The 21334-nt window shown below is 39.1% G+C and overlaps 2 protein-coding genes across 4 annotated transcripts in view; one reads left to right on the forward strand and one right to left on the reverse strand.

Annotated features, from left to right (window-relative positions):
- Positions 1-8400, reverse strand: part of cdc42bpab (CDC42 binding protein kinase alpha (DMPK-like) b) — a 91215-nt gene extending 82815 nt beyond the window's left edge. For all 3 annotated transcript variants that reach the window (XM_049481006.1, XM_049481009.1, XM_049481003.1), the window contains exon 1: positions 7906-8400. In XM_049481006.1, coding sequence (XP_049336963.1) covers positions 7906-8083 — 178 coding nt within the window. In that variant the 5' untranslated portion in view covers positions 8084-8400. The remainder of the gene's footprint in view (positions 1-7905) is intronic.
- A 5843-nt stretch (positions 8401-14243) lies between these two features.
- lft1 (lefty1) lies at positions 14244-17071 on the forward strand. The gene is made up of 4 exons (XM_049481026.1): positions 14244-14937; positions 15059-15302; positions 15410-15649; positions 16443-17071. Exons 1-4 carry the CDS (start codon positions 14679-14681, stop codon positions 16765-16767), a joined length of 1068 nt encoding a protein of 355 aa, XP_049336983.1. The 5' UTR covers positions 14244-14678; the 3' UTR covers positions 16768-17071.
- Positions 17072-21334: the final 4263 nt, after the last annotated feature.

A 21334-nucleotide genomic window follows, 5' to 3' on the forward strand; every position in this document is an offset into this window, starting at 1 on the left:
CATAGGCAGTTGTACTAATCCCTTAGCTCTGTACTGTATTAAAAAAAAAATGCACTTCAAGCATAGTCTTAATTTGACTGGTTGTGGTTATAAATAGTTAAATTACAAGAGATTTAGGAGAAAAAACACAAACCATTCTCTTAATATGACTGGTTGTGGTTTGCACTTATTGTTTGCTCTATATAAAGACCTAGAAAAGTTTTATTTTTATTTTTTATTCTTATTCTTATTTTTATTTCTTATAGAAATCAATGTGTGAGAGAAACCAGTCTGTTAAGTTTGCGTTATATGATTTTGTCAAATAAAACTGTAGTTTTCAAGCCATTTTTCATTTTTGACTTTTTCTTTAAAATTTTATTTTTAAATCTCATCTCGTTCTCGTGAACCCAATATCGTGTCTTGTCTCGTGATATTAGTGTCTCGTCACACCCCTATTTTATACTATAGCCAGCAATCTTCCTAACAGTTCACAGTGTTTCAAACGAAAAAGCATGCACAAAAGAGTAATGCTTTACATAAAGTTTCAGTTTCATATTTGATAATGTGTTCAAGCTCACTGTAATAAGGACATGTTTTTGACCAATTATTGATCTTTCCAGGTTATCCAGTAGTCTGGTGTGTCTAAAATCTGTGAAGACAATCTTTTATCTTCAGAGTGTCTCCTAGAGCAGTTAGGGCCACCCGGTCATAAATCAAGATATCAATTCCCAAAGATATGGGAAACATGACTTTGACTTGATATAGATGTAAATAGTGTGGATAATTAAATTGTGTTAACTTCTCACCTGGTATGTTGTGTGTGAACAGTATCTCTACACACACAGATACCTATAGCTATGCGTTTTCACATGTATATGCAACAATAGCTAGCCATGTATATGTGTGTTGCAGTGATCATAAGTTGTGCTGATTCCTTGTCAGTCATGGTTGCATCCACATCCTTTTCTTTTTAGTAGCTTTATCTGAACATAAATAATGTACACCTAGCAATGGCAAAGGTTTTAAGGATGTGAGCAGAAAAATAAAAGTACAAAAAAAGTACATCAATAACACATATGAAAGTGCTATTGGAACTGGTAGTTTTCAGATTTAGTGTAATGTTTGCCATTTAAACTGCCATACATAACATATCTTTGTCACATATGATGACACATAAGGTGTGGCGCACTTTTACCTACTGTGTGAAAAAGACTAAGACTATAGTCTTATTGATTACCATTAGCAGCTGCCATTCTAATACTAATTATAATTTTCTCATTTATCTAAAAATGATCAGCCACCGAAATACTGTTAACCTTTATATTAAAACACTATTGTCTAGATAAAATCAGTGATGCCATCTCAATGCTTAATAAGACAAAAACAAATGACTGAAATCAAATAAGATTTTTGTTTGTGTTCTTTGATTGTGTCTCATCTGCATCAAGCAAGAGCGAACTTCTGAAGGAGCATGCCTGCATCTTTCTTCATGCAGCATGGCAGACCAAAAATAGACCAGATGACCCTTTATTGTAAGGACACACCATAAAACAAGGACAAAGCACTATGAGAATAGCCTATACTGTGAACACACACACACACACACACACACACACACACACACACACACACACACACACACACACACACACACACACACACACACACACACACACACACACACACACACACACACACACACACACACACACACACACACACAAACACACTTGGACCAATCAATTGACAGCAGAGTCTAGGACCAGCTGAGCCCCTGGTGTATGCAGCATTACAGTGAGTCAGCAGCGTCATAGGACACCAAACACCACTGCTCAGTACATCTGCACTGTCAAGACTGACTCAGTCCCCCAGCATTCATTCATCAACACCTAAAACATACAGAGAGAGACGAAATAGATATTCACAAATCTTGGTTTATATCAGAAACCCTCATTTTGAGGATGTATACCACTTAGAAGATTAAGGCTGTGTTGTATTTGAAATCAGAAGTCAGAATATCCTAGTTCCAAGCCAGAAATTTTAACTGAAATGCCCCCACAAGTTGAATTCTCTACTCGGAAAGTCAGAAATTAATGTTGGATGGTTGCACTGCAGTAGTTGATAAGTTATCATTTGCTTTGCCACCAGAATCAGAATGACCATTCTTGGGACATTTTGTTTAAAGTGGCAATCCGTATGTCTCTAAACTGAAAGTAGAAGCATTTCTAAGTGGGGAAGGAACAAAATATTGTGTTTCATGGTACCAGTTTGCTGGAACAACCATCCCTTCTAAACCTAATATATTCATTCTAAAAACTGGGGTGTCAGGTCGTTTTTTGCAGAGGTTCTTCTGGCCATGTCACATGTTTACGTATTTACGTCACACGTACAGCCTCTAAAAGAGGTTCCGGCTCAGTTTTACTAAAAGCGAGCGGCTGGTGGAGCAATGGAGACTTCAGAAGAGGAAACTCAGAGCTCAGTAATGCAATCACTCATAGGAAAACCAAAGAAACGAAGGAGTGAAGTTTCTGACTTAGCGCTCTCTTTCTCTCTCTCTCTCTCTCTCTCTCTCTCTCTCTCTCTGACTGAACATAACCTGGAATCGGATTCATCTGCTCTGAAAGGAGACCGCATCACACCCGCCCAGTTTAAAATGATTCTTCCACATGCTCGGTGCAATTACCCATTCTCACCAGAGAGGGCATCAATCCCAAAACTTGCGGACATCAGCTCTAAACATACACTTTAAAATTCACTGTTCAGTATTAACCATTTAACTTACTCTTTTCACTTCAACCTAACAATTAAAATGCTTTTTTGCTATTTTCAGCCAAATAATTTTGCTAAATATTTGATGTTTTCCTACCAACATTAATCTCTGCTGCTTTGGGCAAGATGTGTTACATAGTTGAATTGCATTCATTTCCTTCTCCCAGCAATTTTCCACAGCATCTATCTGCAGCTCAACAGCATAAGCACTAATACTGATATGCCATCAACTCCTACATCACAACACCCAAAGAAACAGAGAGAGAAACAAAATACAAGACCAGACTTATGCCAGCAAAATGTCGGTGCCTTTCAGATTAAGGTTTCTGTACAGTGTGTACACTTGTAAAATTACTGTATTCCTAATATTAGTACTGTGTAGTACCAAACCTCCATAAATAACCATGTATTTTCCATGCTATCACATGCATGAAGCAGTTTTTACCAAACCATCACAGTACATGTAGCGTTACAGTTACCGACTCTACCCCTACATGTTTCTTTGTGGAACCAAAAGTGGCTCTTCTAAAATGTAGCTCAAAGAATCATTTGAAGCTAATTTATTATTTAGAGTGTATTTGGATTTAAGGTAACCTTAACTGAAGCTCTAGTTGTTTCTCTCTATCTATATCTATATCACTATACGCTGTATAGTGAGAGTGTGTGGGGGAGGGGTAATCACATAGCTAGCTGTGTGTTGTGGTGGACATTCACTCTGCTGCGCTTCTTCAGGATCTGAAGCAGAGCTCTGAGTCAGCAGTTTCTCCTCCCTAAAGAGGCACTGGGGCTTAAACAGAATGCAGCGATGCTTCACCTACAGCACACCCTAAAGGGTCTGAACAGACTACAATGTATTTGACTATCTGGTCACTGAGGCACAAAACCACAGCTTACCAGTGCTTATCGATTTAAAACACCATGTTCTAAACACTTGTATTTACACAGGCAGAAAGCTCTGTTCTAAAATTCCTGAGAGCTGTATATTTAACAGCGTGAGTGGAGTGAGTGGAACAGAAATGGAAAAGAGGATAGAGAGGGGGGGGAAAGTAGGAAAGGGAGCAAAAATGAATACTTTGGCTTTTACTGTATTATTACTTCTGGGTCCTCAGTGCCAGGCCTTCACTAGGAGAAACATCTTATCTTGGAAAAGAACCAAAAGTAGATTCCATACTTTACATTAGTCTCAAAACATTTTTCCTGCACAGAAAAATAAGAAGAGCTTTGCTTTTCTATCCCTTATATCTGGCCTAAACGTTTAAATGGTTATTTGCTTCTTCTCTCTTACGGAGAACTACTTGTATTTGATTCCCCAAATAGCTTTTAAAAGTGCCGTAGATAATTCATTTATTCTAAGTTGCTCTTTGATGTAAAAACAGTAAGCATGTGATTTGGTTTTAGATGCTCATTAAGATCATCTAATTTTACCTTATAATAAACCACACTGATTTTCCTTGTATGGTGGGCTTCTGAAAAAATAAAAGATTAGATCTGCTTTTAAATATATCATAGCATACTGTATAAAAACTAATTATTATTACTATTTTGGTTTATTATTCCAGAGTAGACTAGCACTCACTCACATCCCAGGTTTCCTGTTTGCTTTTGAGTTCCCCCATTATGTGTGTTCAGCACCAATATAATTTTACAGCCCTGTTAAATAAAAGGCTAAATTTTAATATTTGAAAATGTACATTTCTAATGTGGAGGTTCAGAATGGTCCAGCTAAGGTGCTTTTACTAGGGTCAGAATGTTCATATCCCAGATCATGTTGTTGCCATCAGCAGCCGGAGTCTGAGACAGCACATTTGGCCATTTGCTCTCAGAGTGGGTAGATGGTGCACAAGTGTCTTTTAGCGGTTGTATCAGAGCAGGCTTGCTGCACTTTCTGCCAAACACATTGGCTACCCAGTAATGCAGCAGCTGCAATTTTACAAGAGGCGCTGGCTGATTTTACTCCAATAATCTCCAAAAGATGAGTGTATGTCATAGCGATAAAATGCTTTGGAAGGGAATCTGTCAGTGAAATACCACTTGGATTAGACAAATAAGAGCAATAACCATCTACTAAGAAGCAAGTTTGATATACTTGTGACATGTATTCATCATTTACTTAGGTAAAGGCTTATGCTCATTCATGTTTTAGGTCTTCATAAAACCTGTTAAATTAAAATGCCCTGGGACTTAAAGGGTTAACAGAAATTCATATGCGGTTTCACAAGTTTCACAAAGCATCCTTCAATGCATCTCCCTCTCCAGATATACAATTAAATACGCAACTTTCATAAAAGACTGAAAAACTGGGTTGTAACATGAAACAAAGGCCTTAATCCTTCTTCTATTCGGAAAACAGCACACAAGTGCTTGCTTCACATACAGCTCTTAATGTAAGTATTTGCTAAAGACAAGGACTGTCAAATCAATCCTCATGCTGCTCTTGACTGAATCCTCTATGGATTCATTGAAGAGAAAACAAAATGAAAGAAGCAGGGAAAAAACTATTTAAGCATTGTTGCCATTTGGCCGTAGATCCAATTCAGAGAAAAGCAATGGCAGTCTGCATGAATTCACCCTTTCACAAGTGAAATAATAATTAGACCAAAACAAGATGGCTGTGGGTCACCAGTCTGGATTTAGCTGGCAACGAAGATCCGAAAAGTGAATGAATCATTCATCTCTCTGCTGTTTAAGCCTAGCCGTACATTTTTCTGGCTGTTTTTAGCATTCCGGAGAGTTCTTCACTTAAGCACAGCACAGAAGATTCTTTTTTTGACATGTGACTCTAATTCTTCATAGTGATGGTTTCAAGACATCTCTTACCCAGGCTGTAGTGAGTTTAGGAGACACACTTAATCATTGCCCTTCACTGAACCATCAATGTAAACATTTTAGCAGGCTCTGGAACAGTTTAATGCGCCACAATGGGCAACAGTTTGCTTTAATTGTCAATTGCAGTCCCTTCTGGGTTCACATGAGGAGAGAGGCGAGCAGAGGGAAAATAGGGGGTGGCAGTAGTCTGGGGTCAGTCACAGCACCCAATGTCCACTGAAGGAGCTAATGAACTGGTGCCGTGCCCTTTGGGGAGATGTTATGAGGAAAAACAGATGTAGCCTTTGGGTTTTCCGTGTCTATAAAACCAAATTTATCTATGTGCTCCTTCTCCATGTGCACGGATCTCCGGCCGGAGCAGATTGCGTGAAATATCACAGACGTAAATGCATGTTGCTCTGTTGTAAAGAGACAGGACATAGGGTCCCTGGTGAAGTCACTCTTGGACCTCAGTGACTACAAACCTCTCTTTGCCTTCCAAACTCCATGGCCATGTCTACATCCGCTTAGACAATCAGCTGCAGGGCCATACGATGAAATGTCTGAAGTGAGTAAATGAATGAATGAGTGTGTGTGTGTGTGTGTGTGTGTGTGCTAACAAACGCATGAGTAAAGGATCTGTCCAACAGTTCTTTAAATAGCCACACACACAAAGCGGACAAACACAATGCACGGCCGTTTCCCTCTATGACATCATCATGTGTCCAGTGGCCCCACACTGCTTCCTGACTCTGCCCTACTGAGACGACCCACAGGAAACGGGCACACAAATGCAACGACACACTCATAGGCACACACACATGCCTTCTCAAGGATGTCCTGAACCCTGTGTTGAAGAGGATCCTTTACACCAGTGTCCTCTCAGACAAAGTTACCTCAGCTAATGTTACTATCCTAGCTCTGCAGCTCGTATCTTTTGGCTCAAAAACAAAGTTTCTGAAGAGGTAGTTACTGAGTAAACTGATAACATGATAAGTGATGCTGAACACTTTATTTAGAGAAATTCATGCAAGCTGTACCTAAACCTGGTGTTTATTACACTTTAAAATGCAATAAGACAAGCTACATATTTGTCAGACAGGAACGGGCACTGGAAACGTCAAGACTGTGGCTTTTAGCACACATAACCGTGTTTGTTGAGTAACAAACCTTCTACCTTAAGCTTTCTTCCAGTAGGCCTAAAGCAGCAGGCTTGGATAAGGTGAGCCGGCTGCATTCCACATTCATGCACAAACCAGTCCGGCGGTGATGTCATCATCCTTCACTTCTGTTTTTTTCCCTCTCCTCAACTCAGACCTAACTTGTATTCTCTCAGGTGGAGTCCTACACATTTCCTTTATAATATTATCCAACATGTTTTAGCAGCAATACACTGGTGTCCATCCATTGCCAATAAGAGCAGCAGGCTACCTGTGTTGTTCCAATTAGGGAACCTCCTCATTGTTCTTGCTGACAGGGAAAGGACTGGAGGTGCTGAACTAGTGCTAGTTGATCATGAATACTGATATTTTGTGACATATGGATATCTTGTGACGTCTTTTTTTTTTTTAGATGTTTTTAGTTAAGTATGTGATAAAAATCACATTCATGATATAGACTAAAATCTAATAAATAGTATCTGGTGGTCTCCAAGACGTCCAAGTAAACTGCAATGTGGGTCATTTCTCTTGGACTAGTCTTCAAAATACAGATAATTAATTTTAATGACTTGTGAAAATGTGCTTTCAGTCATAGTAATGGTTAGATTATTGATATTTTATAGTGAAAACAGTTCAAAATGGTCCAAAAGTCAGGTCTGTAAAAACGCCTTCAGAGAGGAGGTGCAGTACTTAGGAAACATTTACCTTTTAAAGCTATTCTAATTACATTTAAAAGGTATTCTACATTCATAAAGTATTATGATATTCTAAAAGTGCAATGGTTAAATTTGTATTAGTATGACAAAAGAACAAACCTGACAAACAGAGAACACTAATACCATTAGATAGTATAGTAAATAATGTAGAATTGTTTACTTTAGTATAGTATCATACTAGTACACTGTTCACTATGTGTTTAACAGTACACTGTAGCATTAAAATACAGTCATTTCTAATTTAATAAATTAGTGTATCTGTTGTTTTTTAGGTAGGTAACTTAACCTACAGTCCTGGTATTCTGCAGTCTGCTGTCACCTATAGCTAGTAGCTAGGTGTCCCTGTTGACAATGCTAGTTGGCTAACGTTAGCCCAGGCCGGTGTAGACCTGGTAGGGGTTGTTCTGCTCAGCTGACATTTCTTATTTCTTAGACATTGTTAATCTCTGTATGAGAGACAGGTAAATGAGTCTCACCCCAGTCGAGAAACTCCAGTACGTTCTTCTCTCTTCTGAGAGGGGAGTTGTTGCACTCATCGTAGAGACAGACGAGGATATCCAGCAGGGTCTCCACACTCAGGCTCTGGCCGTTGGACTGAGAGGGTCCGTCCAGAACCAGCTTCTCCAGCTTCTTCAAGCGAACCTCCCCAGACATGGCTCCAAACTTCGCTAACAGCAGCTAGCTTCAGTGGAGGAGATGGTGGAGGTCTGTTATTATTTCCAGCGGTGCTCAGCTAACCAACCTAGCTAGCTGGACTAGCACTGGAGCCAGCTCACCTTTAAAGCGCTTAGTTACTGAGAGCTACACGGGCTCGGGGCAGGAAAACCGCCGCCCGGCTAAACCGGGTCAGTCATGGCCCTCCTCGAAAAACCTCGGAAAGACGGTGGAGTCTCGGGGTCACACAGAACATGGCAGGGTGGACCTCAGCTCTCGATACCGGAGTAAACACGACTCGATAAGCCTGCAACCGGAGCAGACCCTGCCCAGGCCGGTGGATTTAACGTAAATCCAGCCGCTCAGAGCCTCCCTCAGTCTTTCTGCCGCACTCCCCCAGTCCTCCGCCTCCTTCCCCAAGGGCATCAGCTACCGCCCGGCCCGCACTCGGAGCTGAAGCGCCGTCCTCGCTGCTGCTGCTCCTCCACACGGGCGGTTATCCATCCTGCAGTAACCTCCAAACACGCATCAGCGCTGGATCTGCAATGCTACAAAAGCCCGTATGCCCCTCCTCTGGGAGGACGGCTGCGAAACGAGAGGACGAAAAGGCTTAGCCAGCTCCTTCAAAACCCGCTCCTCACAAACCAGCTCCCTCTCGACACGTCCTCATGTCGAAAAAAGCAGTCAGTCAGTGTGAGTGTTTTTGTGACTGTGTGTTTCTGCTGGCGGAGTAAAGTTCTGCTGCAAATTGAGAGGAAAAGAAAACGCCTCCTTGTTCATGTCATTCTGCTAAACCTTTCCCTGCTTCACCCCCTCCCATCTCTCTCTCTCTCTCTCTCTCTCTCTCTCTCTCTCTCTCTCTCTCTCTCTCTCACACACACACACACACAAACTATCTCTCTTTCTTGCTCTTTCTCCTCTCTCCCCTACAACACTATCTCTCTCACTCTTTTTTCTCTACTGTGCTAGCTCTCTCACTAACTCTCTTTCTTGCTCTCCTCTCTCTCTCCCCCTTCCAACTATATTTCTCTCACTCTCTCTCTTCTTCCTCCAACTCTATTTCTCTCTCACTATCTCTCTCTCTTCTTCCTCCAACTCTTTCTCTCTCTCTTTCCTTTTTAAACTCTATTTTTCTTTCTCTTTCCTGTGCTCTTTCTATCTCTTACTATCTTTCTTTCTCATTATCTCTTTCTTGCTCTCTCTCTCTTTTAAACTCTATTCTCTCTCATTATCTCTCTTTCTTGCTCTCATTCTCTTTTCAACTCTATTCTCTCTCTTTATCTCTCTTTCTTGCTCTCTCTCTTTTCAACTCTATTCTCTCTCATTATCTCTCTTTCTTGCTCTCTCTCTTTTCAACTCTATTCTCTCTCATTATCTCTCTTTCTTGCTCTCTCTCTTTTCAACTCTATTCTCTCTCATTATCTCTCTTTCTTGCTCTCTCTCCTATCTCTCTCTCCTGTAGCTTCTGTGCCGCAGAAGAAATCCGAGCTCTTCATGGCGACCGACACGCACACACACACACACACACACACACACACACACACACACACACACACACACACTGCCGTCAGAGGGATGAGGGATAATGGAAGGGATAATTTCATTCATCAAGAAAACGGTTCACCTACCTAACTATAATGCTCAAACACATCCTCACATAATGTTCATCTGCTTTATGCAAGAAACCCCAAATCTGATCCTTTTTATTATTAACATTAATAATATTATTCGTACATGTTTGTATGCATTTTGAAGACGTAGTGTTTTTATGCAAATACATAAAATGTATATTGTAATAATCAGCTAGGACAAAAAATCCAAATTAATAAGGGTACAATGAAGCAGCCCAGGGCTATTAATATTTAAATATTATGTATTTTATTATAACTTATTTTAGTAATACATAAGCAAAAAACTTATATAGTAATAAAAAACAGGATATCACAGCTATTACAGCTGTGCAAGCTTTTAAATGTATTCTTTTGAAATAACTTTTTTCTCTGAGGTCACTCTATTCATATAGAAAAGTGCTCTGATTAAACTTTTAAAAAGTCCCGTTCTGTAAGTTCTGCATTTTTGCTTGAAAGATGAGCTTTTGCGCCACCTGGTGCACAGAATCATACAGTACAGCCTAAACCTAGACAGCGGACTGCCTGACAGGAATGACTGCTCAAGTGTGGTGAGATTTTGTTTTATTTATTTATTTTAACATGCAGACACTATGGGTTTCTCCTCTTACAATACAGCGTATACAAGGGCACCAGCAAAAGAAAAGGAGCACAATGCCTCATTAAAGTATAACATTAAAACTATCTGTGTAATATTAGGGAGGTCTTTTTTATGTAACCAAAACAGCTCTGACCTATTTAGGCATGGACTCCACAAGACATAGCCAACAACTTTTTCAGCAGTTTGTGCTCCATTAGCTTTTCTGTGAGATTAGACCAGAAGAGCTAGCCTTTGCCCTCTATGTGCATCAATGTCCTCTTGAACAGCAATGTTAGGTTGCTTGACCAAATGTGTTAGTTACCTGATCTAAATGGAAACACTTAAACACTCCACAGGACCTGCTGTTTTTGGAAATGCACAATCTTCTATCAACCACAATTTCGCTTGTTTCCCTTGTTAAAGTTGCTTAGATTCCCATGATTGCCGTTTTGCATCTCCCTAATATGCAATACACTTACAGTTCAATTAGCATTACAATACCAATGCTGGGAACAGGGTATAACCCCTCTGCTCTCAAAATCCTCAATTTTGCATGGTATGGTACTTTGAGATTCTGGTCCATGTTGATATTACTGTGGCAGAAAGTTCTGCTATTTTTTAGATGTTGTTATGTGAATCAACTGGACAAGCACATTCCTAACGTGTTCTTTCCATACAATCTGTTTAAGACAGTTTCCTTTTGTGACATGATGCATAATCTTGCTGAATCAAGCTGTTAGAAGATGGGTAAATGGTGCCATGAAAGGATGCACATGGTCAGCCACATTATCTAAACTGCATGTTGTATTCAGTCAATAATTAATTGGTATTCACAGGCCCAAAATATTCCAAATAAAATTCCCCAAGGCATTACGCCTTCACCATCCTGGACTGTTGACACAAGACTAGTTGGGTCCATGGATGCTGTTAGCATTAAATGACTAAGCTTACCATCTCCGAGCCCGAGCAAAGTTTTTTGTAGTTTTTTGCCTGTCCCCACTGCAGCATCAACTTTCTGTTCTTGGCAGACAACAGTAACACCTTATGTAGTCTTCAGCTTTTATCTGCCTTAAGGTTTGACATTTTTGTCACTCTAAGATGCAATTCTGGTCAAAACACTTTTTCCACACCATTGTTAAATGTATGAAGTTCCTTTAGGACCTTTTAAGAGTTCTACAAAGCACCCTAGGTTCCTCTAGGAACTTATACTTTTGTGCCAATAGATAAAGTTATGCTTATAATCAAAAAGACCACGTTTCTCATTCTTAAGGTTTTATTTTTTTCACTTAAGTATCTACATACCTTTATATATTTTACTGATGCCACGTGATTGGCTGATGAGATAACTGGAACTAAGTTGGCACACAGGTGTTCCTGACACAGAGCTCAGTAAATGTAAATAAATGTAGGATTGTAATGATTCAGAATGATTTGATTTCATAAGCTACAATTAAAAAAATATATATTTTTTAGAAATTACAGAGAAATGAATGCACCTGGCAATCAAATATAAATCACCAAGCTAACACTAGCCACAACAATACAATTTTTTTTCTTAATTTGATTTAATGAGAAAAAAAACAGAAATTATTTACATTGTGCTTGCTTTGTAATTAAGGATTTTCTATATATTTTCAATTATTTCTTTATTTCTATATTTTTGTAAAATGTTAAATTAATCTACTACTTCTAGTTTCAGTATAAAGAAAGTAAAAAAGCCCTTACCTCTCAGCTCCACCCACATATTTCATATTCATGTTGCATCTCCATTTATAAACCTAACTCGGCTCTTTTCTAATTTTACCTCAAACGACTCCCTTGAAACAGACTCAGATCTGGCGAGTCCCACTAACAGCACGACTAATAAGGTGTTAATCGTGTGTTTCATGTCTAAATATGCAGTGTAAGATAAGAGTCTGGAAGAAACACAGGCACAGGAAGTTAGAATTCAGTAATCTTACCGTTCAGAAATATCTTTGCCGAGAGTTAAACGTTCCTCCTAACGATGTTGTTTCTTCATAAAAAAAATATTTCATTTGTTTGCTAACTGTTGAATAAAGCAAGCACACACGTTAATATTGTCCTTGTTTTGCTGTTTGTTCTATCCAAAAGAGGCGGAGAGTGCGCTTAAATGGGCCGAGGTTTCTTAGGTGAAGGTGTTAATTAGCACGTGTTTTGTGGATTGGCGATTCTCTCAGCCCTTTGATTAAGAACTATGGCATCCGCGAGAATTAGAAGTTCCTCTGTATTGACCAAAGGGGCTCTACATAATTGACAAGGGAAGGGGAGAAGACTGACACATATCACACAAGGCTTCAACCCTCTAATTTACTGCTGTGTGCTGAGTGTGTATTGTACAAAACAGACTAGAGGAAAGAAATGGACTGATTGGGTGGCTTTATTGATATGGCTTTATTGTCAGAATTCCTTATTAATTCACTGTAAATACAAAACTACTGATTAATTCATGAATTTCAAGTTTTTGATGATTTGATGTGTTGGTCACACATACATTATATACAGCTGCTGTTATATATTATACATCATTCTACAATGGTATACATCATACATACATATTAGGTGTATGGCTTATGATTATTTTACTTTATACAGCTACTGTAGCTATTTCCAATGTAAGGGGGTTTGCTGCATGAACCAGTGTGGCTGCTGTGCCTCAAGTACCCTGCATGCGTTTAAACACTAATCTCCTTAAAAATAATCCATTAAAATGTGCAAAGGGTGTGCCTTGAATATAAATAAAGTCTGCTACCAAGTTGTATAGAATCAGCTGCTGGTCTTGCGTCTATATTTGCACTCCATTCGTTCCTCTTCAGCTCACAGGAAAAGTCATCTGCCTTCCTGTGGGCTCCCCTGGTCTGTCTGACATCTTAGAGCAAATAGAGGGGCCAATACACAAACTCAGACAGTGGCCCTTCAGTGCCACCAGCCCCTCTTCTTATGTTTGTGTGACCAAACAAGGCATGGCAAATTTGGCAATGGAATCAGTTGATCACCAACCTGTGAAGAGCTCCCCAATCCACATCCACTAGGCCTCCCTGGATTAACTGTCTGTTTGACTAATAATTTTAATCTCGGGATGTAGGAGCATGGGTGGTAGTCTTGGAATAAACATCCAATCGCCTCCCCTCTTCTCCCCAAAGACTCATTTCATAATGATTAAAACTAGACAATAATGAAAACTAATCATAGAACATATGAGCCATCTCAAGCCAGACTAGGAATGTTTTACAGTGTCCAGGGGAATGTACACGCCAGCAACAAGGGCAGTACAGCAACACAAATCCAGGCCGGGTGAGAGAGAACACCCCAGCTTTACTGTGCCTAAAGGCCCATTAATAAACATGAGCTGAATGGGCACATAATGGCTGTGATGTTTAAAGGAATGTGTTCACATGCATCAGAAATGTAATTGCATAAATATAAAAATCAATATAATTTTATACATTATACAAGTGCACAGACAGGTACAAAGGTAATGAAATTCAATGTATGGACATTGTATGGGTTTTATATACCATTTATATTCCAAGGTTTTGTTAAAAATGTAATTTAATTTCCACTGACTGTATGTATTTTTGAGACCGGTTCTTAAATTTCTACTGGCTGTATTTATTTATATAATATTGGTTCTTGTAATTCTACTTAGTGTATTTGTTTATATGAGACTCATCAATTAATTTACCTGATATTTTTTCTATGACAATTCATTTATACTCTTGTTATATCAGTAAGACATAACATATTATTGTTACTGGCTTTTATGAGACTTGACATTATATTTTTCCATACTTCATGTATATTTATGATACTTTGTTCACTGAATAGTTGTGTTACAGGTGCATATGCTTGAAATAAATAATCTTAAATGGGTCCAGACTGTGGTCATTCTGTATTCTGTGGTCATTAGTGTATTTCTGATTCATTACTTTGACACAGTTTGTCTGACATTCTATCCAATACAATTTCAAAGGGTCTTTTGAGGCCTGCATATTGAGTACATGAAATGAATTACAGGCAGATTCATAAGCGACTGCTTGGGTTTGAAGTTGAGCATTTTGTCTCTATTTTTCCGATGAAAAGTGGCTGTTCATGTTGCACCTTTGCTCTGATATCGCCCCCTCCCCCCCGCCCCCTCCTAGTGTCAATGTGCAAACGGCCCGGGGGTTGGGGGGGATATAAGCACTGGGGTCCCTGTCAAAGACACAGCATTTCACACTGTGAACAGGACAACTGCAGATCTCCTCCAGCTTCAGAACTTGTATCTTTGCAAGTTTGGAACCTCTACAGCTTCAAACTGCTTGAAGTTTAGGTCTGCAAACTTCTGACCTTCTCCAGAGCTCCTCCAGTTTCCAGGACTAGAGCTGCCATGGCCTCGTGCCTCATTCTGTGCGCGCTCTTACTGGCGCTGACCGAGGGCTTCACCCATGAAGACATGAAAGGTGCCATGCTGAAGCAGCTGGGTCTCAGCGAGGTGCCGAGGATCCACAAGCGGGACGTGGAGAACCTGGTGATCCCGGCGCACATCAAGACCAAATACACGAACCTGCTGAAACTCCACAACAAGAGGAGGCGCCGCTCGCTGCCCAGCCTGGCGGGCATTCTCCGGGGCATCCCTGGCAATGCAGGTACATCTCGTTCTTTACTTTACCACCAGCTTTCTGTGCTGTAGCAAAAATAATTCATTATCAGCATCACTGAGTATAGTTAACTGCAGTCATTTAACCCTTCATTTATCTCTGATCTCAGATATCGCGGGAGAGTTTGTGTACTCTGACACCACAAGACAGCGGGTGGTGTTTGAGATGGACTCGAGGATCCCGGAGAACAGCGAGGTGACCATGGCCGAGCTGAAGCTCTACAAGACCGCGCCCCACAAGCGCTCCGTGCCCGAGAGGAAGGGCCAGCGGCCGGTGAACAACGCGCGGGTCAGCATCTACTGGGTGGAGGTGCTGCAGACCGGCGGGAACAGGACCTCCCTGGTGGACTCAAGGTAAGACCTGAAGCTTGTTGATGGTGATGATCAGATGATCAGACTTGCTGCTTATTGGCGTTTCGGTGCACGAGCTCTAACGGTCTCTCGTCCATCGCATCCTCTAGGTTGATTCCCATTCACGAGACCGGCTGGAAGAGCTTTGATGTGACGCAGGCTGTGCACTATTGGTCCAAGAGTCAGCAGAAGACCCCCATGCACCTGGAGGTGTGGATCGAGGGGGAGAGACCGGGCAGCTACGCGGCTGAGATGGCCAAAACCGTTCACTTCACCGGCCAGGACCCCAGCGATAACTCACTGAGCAAACCAGAGCTGGTCCTCTACACACTCAACCTCGAAGAATATGGGTGAGTTATTATATTAAATTGTATTATACTATATTATATTATACTAAAAAGACAGTGCATGTATGGTATATGCTGTATATAAATTACAAACTGAAAAAATAAGTGCAGATTTGTACCTAAAAGATAGCTGAGGCTATATCTTATATGGTTCAAGAGAGTACATTTCAGTGAAAGTTTTTTTTGTACCAGTAAATATGATAAAGACTATAAACATTATCATCAACTGAATATGCGTCAAAAACTTGATAATCCAAAAAGTCTGGCTTACAAATTGTATAAAATGTATAATTAAATATATAAATAAAAATATATGTTGTTTATTAATACAGTGATACAGAATACTGAATGTATCTTTTGGCTGGTTAAATGGAAAGGAAAGACACACCTGACCCTGTAAAGACCAATTGTATACCTCTGTACAATTACGAAAAGTGTACCTTTGAGTACAAGAAAGTACTTATATCGTACCTCTGTTTTTTAGTGTGAGATAATATAATATATTCGGTTAAATGTGTATACATTTATATTTAATCGGAATTAATTAAAATTAATGCTGTTTTAAAATGAACTAACTAAACATGTAAAAATAATGTTATTATTAAATAAACATGATATAATTTCTAATTCAACCTATATATACACCTAATACACAACATTTTAATGATTGTCTTAATTATTCTGTCAATTATACAATTACATGTCAAATGAAAATATATTATTATTTGATATCTAGCATGTTCAGAAGACTCTATCAGAAGACTGACCGTGTGTGTTTATTGTGTATTGTGTGCAGGTCTAGCGGGGACTGTGCTGTGGGCAGGGCTCAGGGTCAGTGCTGCAGGGAGGAGTTCTTCATTAATTTTCGTGCGCTCACCTGGACGCAGTACTGGATCATCGAGCCGGCCGGCTATCAGGCGTTCCGCTGCGGGGGAGGCTGCCGGCAGCCCGAGCGGAGCTACGGGTACGGAGAGAGGCGCTGCGCCGTGGCCGAGAGCGCTCCTCTGCCCATGATGTACCTGGTGAAGAAGGGCGACTACACCGAGATAGAGGTGGCCGAGTTCCCCAACATGATAGTGGAGAAGTGCGGCTGCGCAGTGGACAACATTTCGGTGGTCTGAAGACATAAACAAATATATATATATATATATATATATATATATATATATATATATATATATATATATATATATATATATATATATACATAAATATAAAGATATAGGCTTATATATAAACAGAAATGACGCACAGTACTTACAGCAGATTGTTGGTGAAACACCTCAAGCACTTTTTGTATTTAGTTTGTATATATTGTTGTGATGAAATGTTGCGTGTGTGCTCCCGGATGAGGATACATGTACCCGTCCTGGTGGGCTGTAAATATCCCGGATGTGTTCTGTATTTTCTCTAGAATATAAAGTATTTTTCACTCAGATCTCTCTAGCCTGTGTGTCGTTGCTTCTAAACGCAGTCTGTAGCATTTGGGTATTCCAGTGTTTGCAGGCAATTCAGACCCACAGACTTCAGCACACAAAGCCAGCCATTCGAGCTGTGTTTGCTCTGTTTTACATACACGACCACCAACCATTGCATGCACCATCATTAGCACTGTCTGGATGCACACGCTCCCCCATTCTGGAGCGGAGTGGTAATTAGCTTTAAAAAATGAATTAAGATTTTTACATATATTTTAAATACTTCAGACTACATACTTTCCTGGCATAATTACTTTTGATCTCATGTCATGTGTCTCCTCTGTCAAGGCAAGCTGCATGACAGTGAGGATAATTGACAGGTGAAAATTGACATTTACTGAAAATTTAATGAACATATTGAATCATTTTTTTGTTTTAAATATACATTTCTACAAATATTTGAATAACATTGATATATTACCACAGCAGGTTGAACAGCTTTTATGTTCCCTTAGCTAAGCATGGAGACTATGAGAAAAAATAAGTGGAGTTAATATTAATAATTGCTGTACATGAAGTGTATTTATTTCCTTGGAAAAAAAAGTGTTAAGGTTGTGATGTTACTGATAATGATACTGGGTTAGTTTCTTAAAGGGGCAGTTATCCAATGATGACAGGATGGAATGGATTTTTGACACATTAAAAATCTTAATATTTTATTTGATACATATTTTTAAGTAACATAATTTATGAAAATCAAATGTATATTTGAAACAACACAAGGTCTTTGTGAACAATTCAAGATGTTTAATCACATTTTCTTCAAATGCCAAAGCTGTCCCCAGATCAGTAATAATGTGTCCGCAGCATAACTGTTAAAAGTTTAAAACAAACACAGTGTAACAATCATTTTCAAGATTTAATCAGTTTCACAGTGCTGCCTGGGTAATCCCTGAAAAAAATAATGATTGGTTAATGGATAAACAATTGTTTTAGGTTAACTTAGATTAACTTTTTTAACCATTAACCAATTAATAAATAATTCAGTTATTACCCAGGCAGCACTGGGAACCAGCCCACATTTAGTAAATCTGTATAAAATGTACTTTAAAGTAAACCATTCTTATATATTCGTAAATGTTTACTATGAGTAAATCTTGAACAAATGTGTTAACATTTGTTATATGTTAAAATTGTTCATTTTGATTTTATAAAAACTATTTTAATTATTGTGATATTTGACCATGATGGAGTAAACATCTTAAGCTTAACCTCAATAACATATGGAAGAAAATACACACTATGTTATGCATTATGTTATACATTCAGGCAGAACTATGGACTCAGAAGTGTCTCAAAAAAGAAGTGTCATACTCACTTAAACTAGCTTGCACATTTAAAAAACAAAAATCTAAAAGCCCACACTTAAAATAAACACTGAAATATAAACAGAACACATAGAAAAATACAAAAAAATGGCTCAAATAATGACAAAGGACACAGGTGAATGTTAGCCAACATTGCTAGTACACAGTTAGGTAGTTAAGAGCTGATTCTGGTAGAGATAAACGAGCTGTTTGGCCATTACCTTTGTGCTGCATGTATTACCGGAGACTTCCACTAGAGGCCTCCACTTGCCCCGGCGGCAAGGACACTTCATACAGACCGGAGCAGCCATTTTTAACACCCCCCGCTCTACTGATGATTCTGATTCTGAGGACTGCACCTCGCGTGCGCATCATTGTTGAGGCAAGCGTGTGTTAATAAGTATACCGGTAGCCTTAGCGCTGATAAGTGTCACTGCTAGAATGAAGATAGTCCACTAAACACTAGGCTGAAGTTAAACAGTGGGTCCATTTAATGCTACCAAAATTTGCTGTAGGATAGGACATATACGGAGGAGGATGTTGTAATGTTGACATGATTGAGTCTGTTATACATCTCTCAAATCAACACATATGGTCATATGGTACAGATAACACACCTTATGGATCTCCAGGTTAACAATGATGGCTTGCCTTTTTTCAAGACTTTCACCATGCAAGATTGGACAATTATTCTAGTTGAAATTTAAACATGTCCCAGTTTTCATGATCTTGTTTTGTTCCAACCAAACAACAGAATCACTAGATGCGCTTGTGCAAGACTTTGTGACAAGACTTCGATTTTGACCTGGAAAAAGGATTTTAAAACGAAAGAGAAATCCTGCCTTTCAGGTTGTATGTGATGCTCCCGCATGTGTCTTTCTGAAGAATATATAAGGACACTCAGACTACAAAAACTGTGGGAAAAACACTCATTCTATGCCGAAAATGTCTATTATTATGCACAGCATTTTTGCCTCACTAAGAATCATAATTGACTACCCACTTGTCTCAACCTTATTTGGCATTTACACCGCCTGGCCAAAAATAATGCTGCCACTAAAAAAAGGTCACACACACTAATATTTGGTTGGACCATCTTTAGCTTTGATTGCAGCACACATTCGCTGTGGCATTGTTTTTAATAAGCCTCTGCAATGTTGCGAGATTTATTTAAATCCAGTGTTGCATTAATTTTTCGCCAAGATCTGTACGCTGCACAAAGCTTTCTCCAGCACACCGCAAAGATTCTCAATGAGGTTAAGGTCTGGACTCTGGATTCCATGTGTGAAAATGATGATCTCATGCTCCCTGAATCACTCTTTCACAACTCCAGCCCCATTAATCCTGACATTGTTGATAAAATAACCTGGTCAATATTCAGTATATTCAGGTAGTCAGCTGACCTCATTCTTTCAGCACACACTGTTGCTGAACCCAGACCGGACCAACTGCAGCAACCACACAATTTTTTTTGGCCAGACAGTGTATTTTAGAGACAAACTCTCAGGAACCACTGAAATTATGGAACATTTAAGGAACAATTCTGTACCCAGGCATCTATTTTTACCCCAGTCATATTTATGTTTAAGAAATGTTTTATTCTGATGGTGACATTCCTACCTAAATAAATTAAATGTTATACAGTACGTTTGTTCACTAACAAACCCAGTTAAAAAATAACAGTAATAAAAAATTTGATATGTACTTCCTTGAAGCACATGCACACACAATTTACACACCTTCTCACTACTTGTTTATTAAAGGGCTCTCCAAATCCCCCATGAAAACACAAAGTATTAAAGAGAAAATAAACCATATTAGCTCAGCCTAGCTAACGAAACATTTTATTAAAAGTAAAATACAGACAAATACCTGGTTGGCCACATCTTTGAGTGAGATTTCAAAAGAATTGTACTGTTGCTACTAAATGAAACCAGGGATTACACTAGTTTCAAAGTTTTATGGATGTGGAGCATGCAACAAAGTGGTCTGATTAGACACTGGGTCTTGCCACAAGAAGGTGTAAAATTTTTTTCCAAAGTTCCCCTGCTGCCCTATAAAAAGGCTACTTGGGTAGTTCTTGGGTACCTCTTGTTGATTCTGACCAAAATACATGCCTCTGCAGTGAACTAAGACTTTGAGAGGGGGCACATGATGGAATGGAAGAATCGGTCATTTTTATAAATTTGAGTTTTTGTAATTTAGATGTGTGTATATTGTACTGTGCTTAATTTTTCTACTCACCCATTTATAGTTCCATCACAAAACATAATGGAACACATTTTATCTGAAGTGCAGTTTCCTTATTCTCTTCAAGTCAAAGGTCCAGTCCTACTAGAGAATTATTCATGATGCTTGACATAGTAGTCAACATTGCATTATTTTTAATCACTCTGGAACAGAGTAAATCTGGACTCATCAGATCATATGACCTTCTTCTATTAATCGAGGGTTTAATATTTATGCTCCCTCGCAAATTGAGGCTGCTTTTCTTGTGGAAATGCTCTCTTTTAATATCAAACAAATCTATTGTTTTCCGTCCATTTAAATAAGCACCAAACACAAGCATTAAAATTTTTCCATGGTGCAACATTACACTGTGAGGCATTGCTTCCTTAAATAATCATGAAAGAGCCATAGGCAAGAAAACTTTCCTGTGGAGGAAATTTTAGAACATCTAGAAAAGCTCTGAGATTTGGGTTGGTTCTTTTATAGCATTACTCAAAGTACCCTTTTTACGTTACCTAATGTTAGCTTAGGGCTACAACAAGTTTGTGGTCAGTTGTTTTAAAAAAATTGCTACTCGTAGACGGTTTAACAAAATTTGTAAAAGAAATTGTGAAAAATGTTCTGAACATACAAATGTTAAAAGTAGCAAAAATGGAGTAAAAAAAGCCAAAACA

This window comes from Astyanax mexicanus, chromosome 1 (assembly GCF_023375975.1).
Source record: "Astyanax mexicanus isolate ESR-SI-001 chromosome 1, AstMex3_surface, whole genome shotgun sequence".
NCBI classification, from domain to species: domain Eukaryota; kingdom Metazoa; phylum Chordata; class Actinopteri; order Characiformes; family Acestrorhamphidae; genus Astyanax; species Astyanax mexicanus.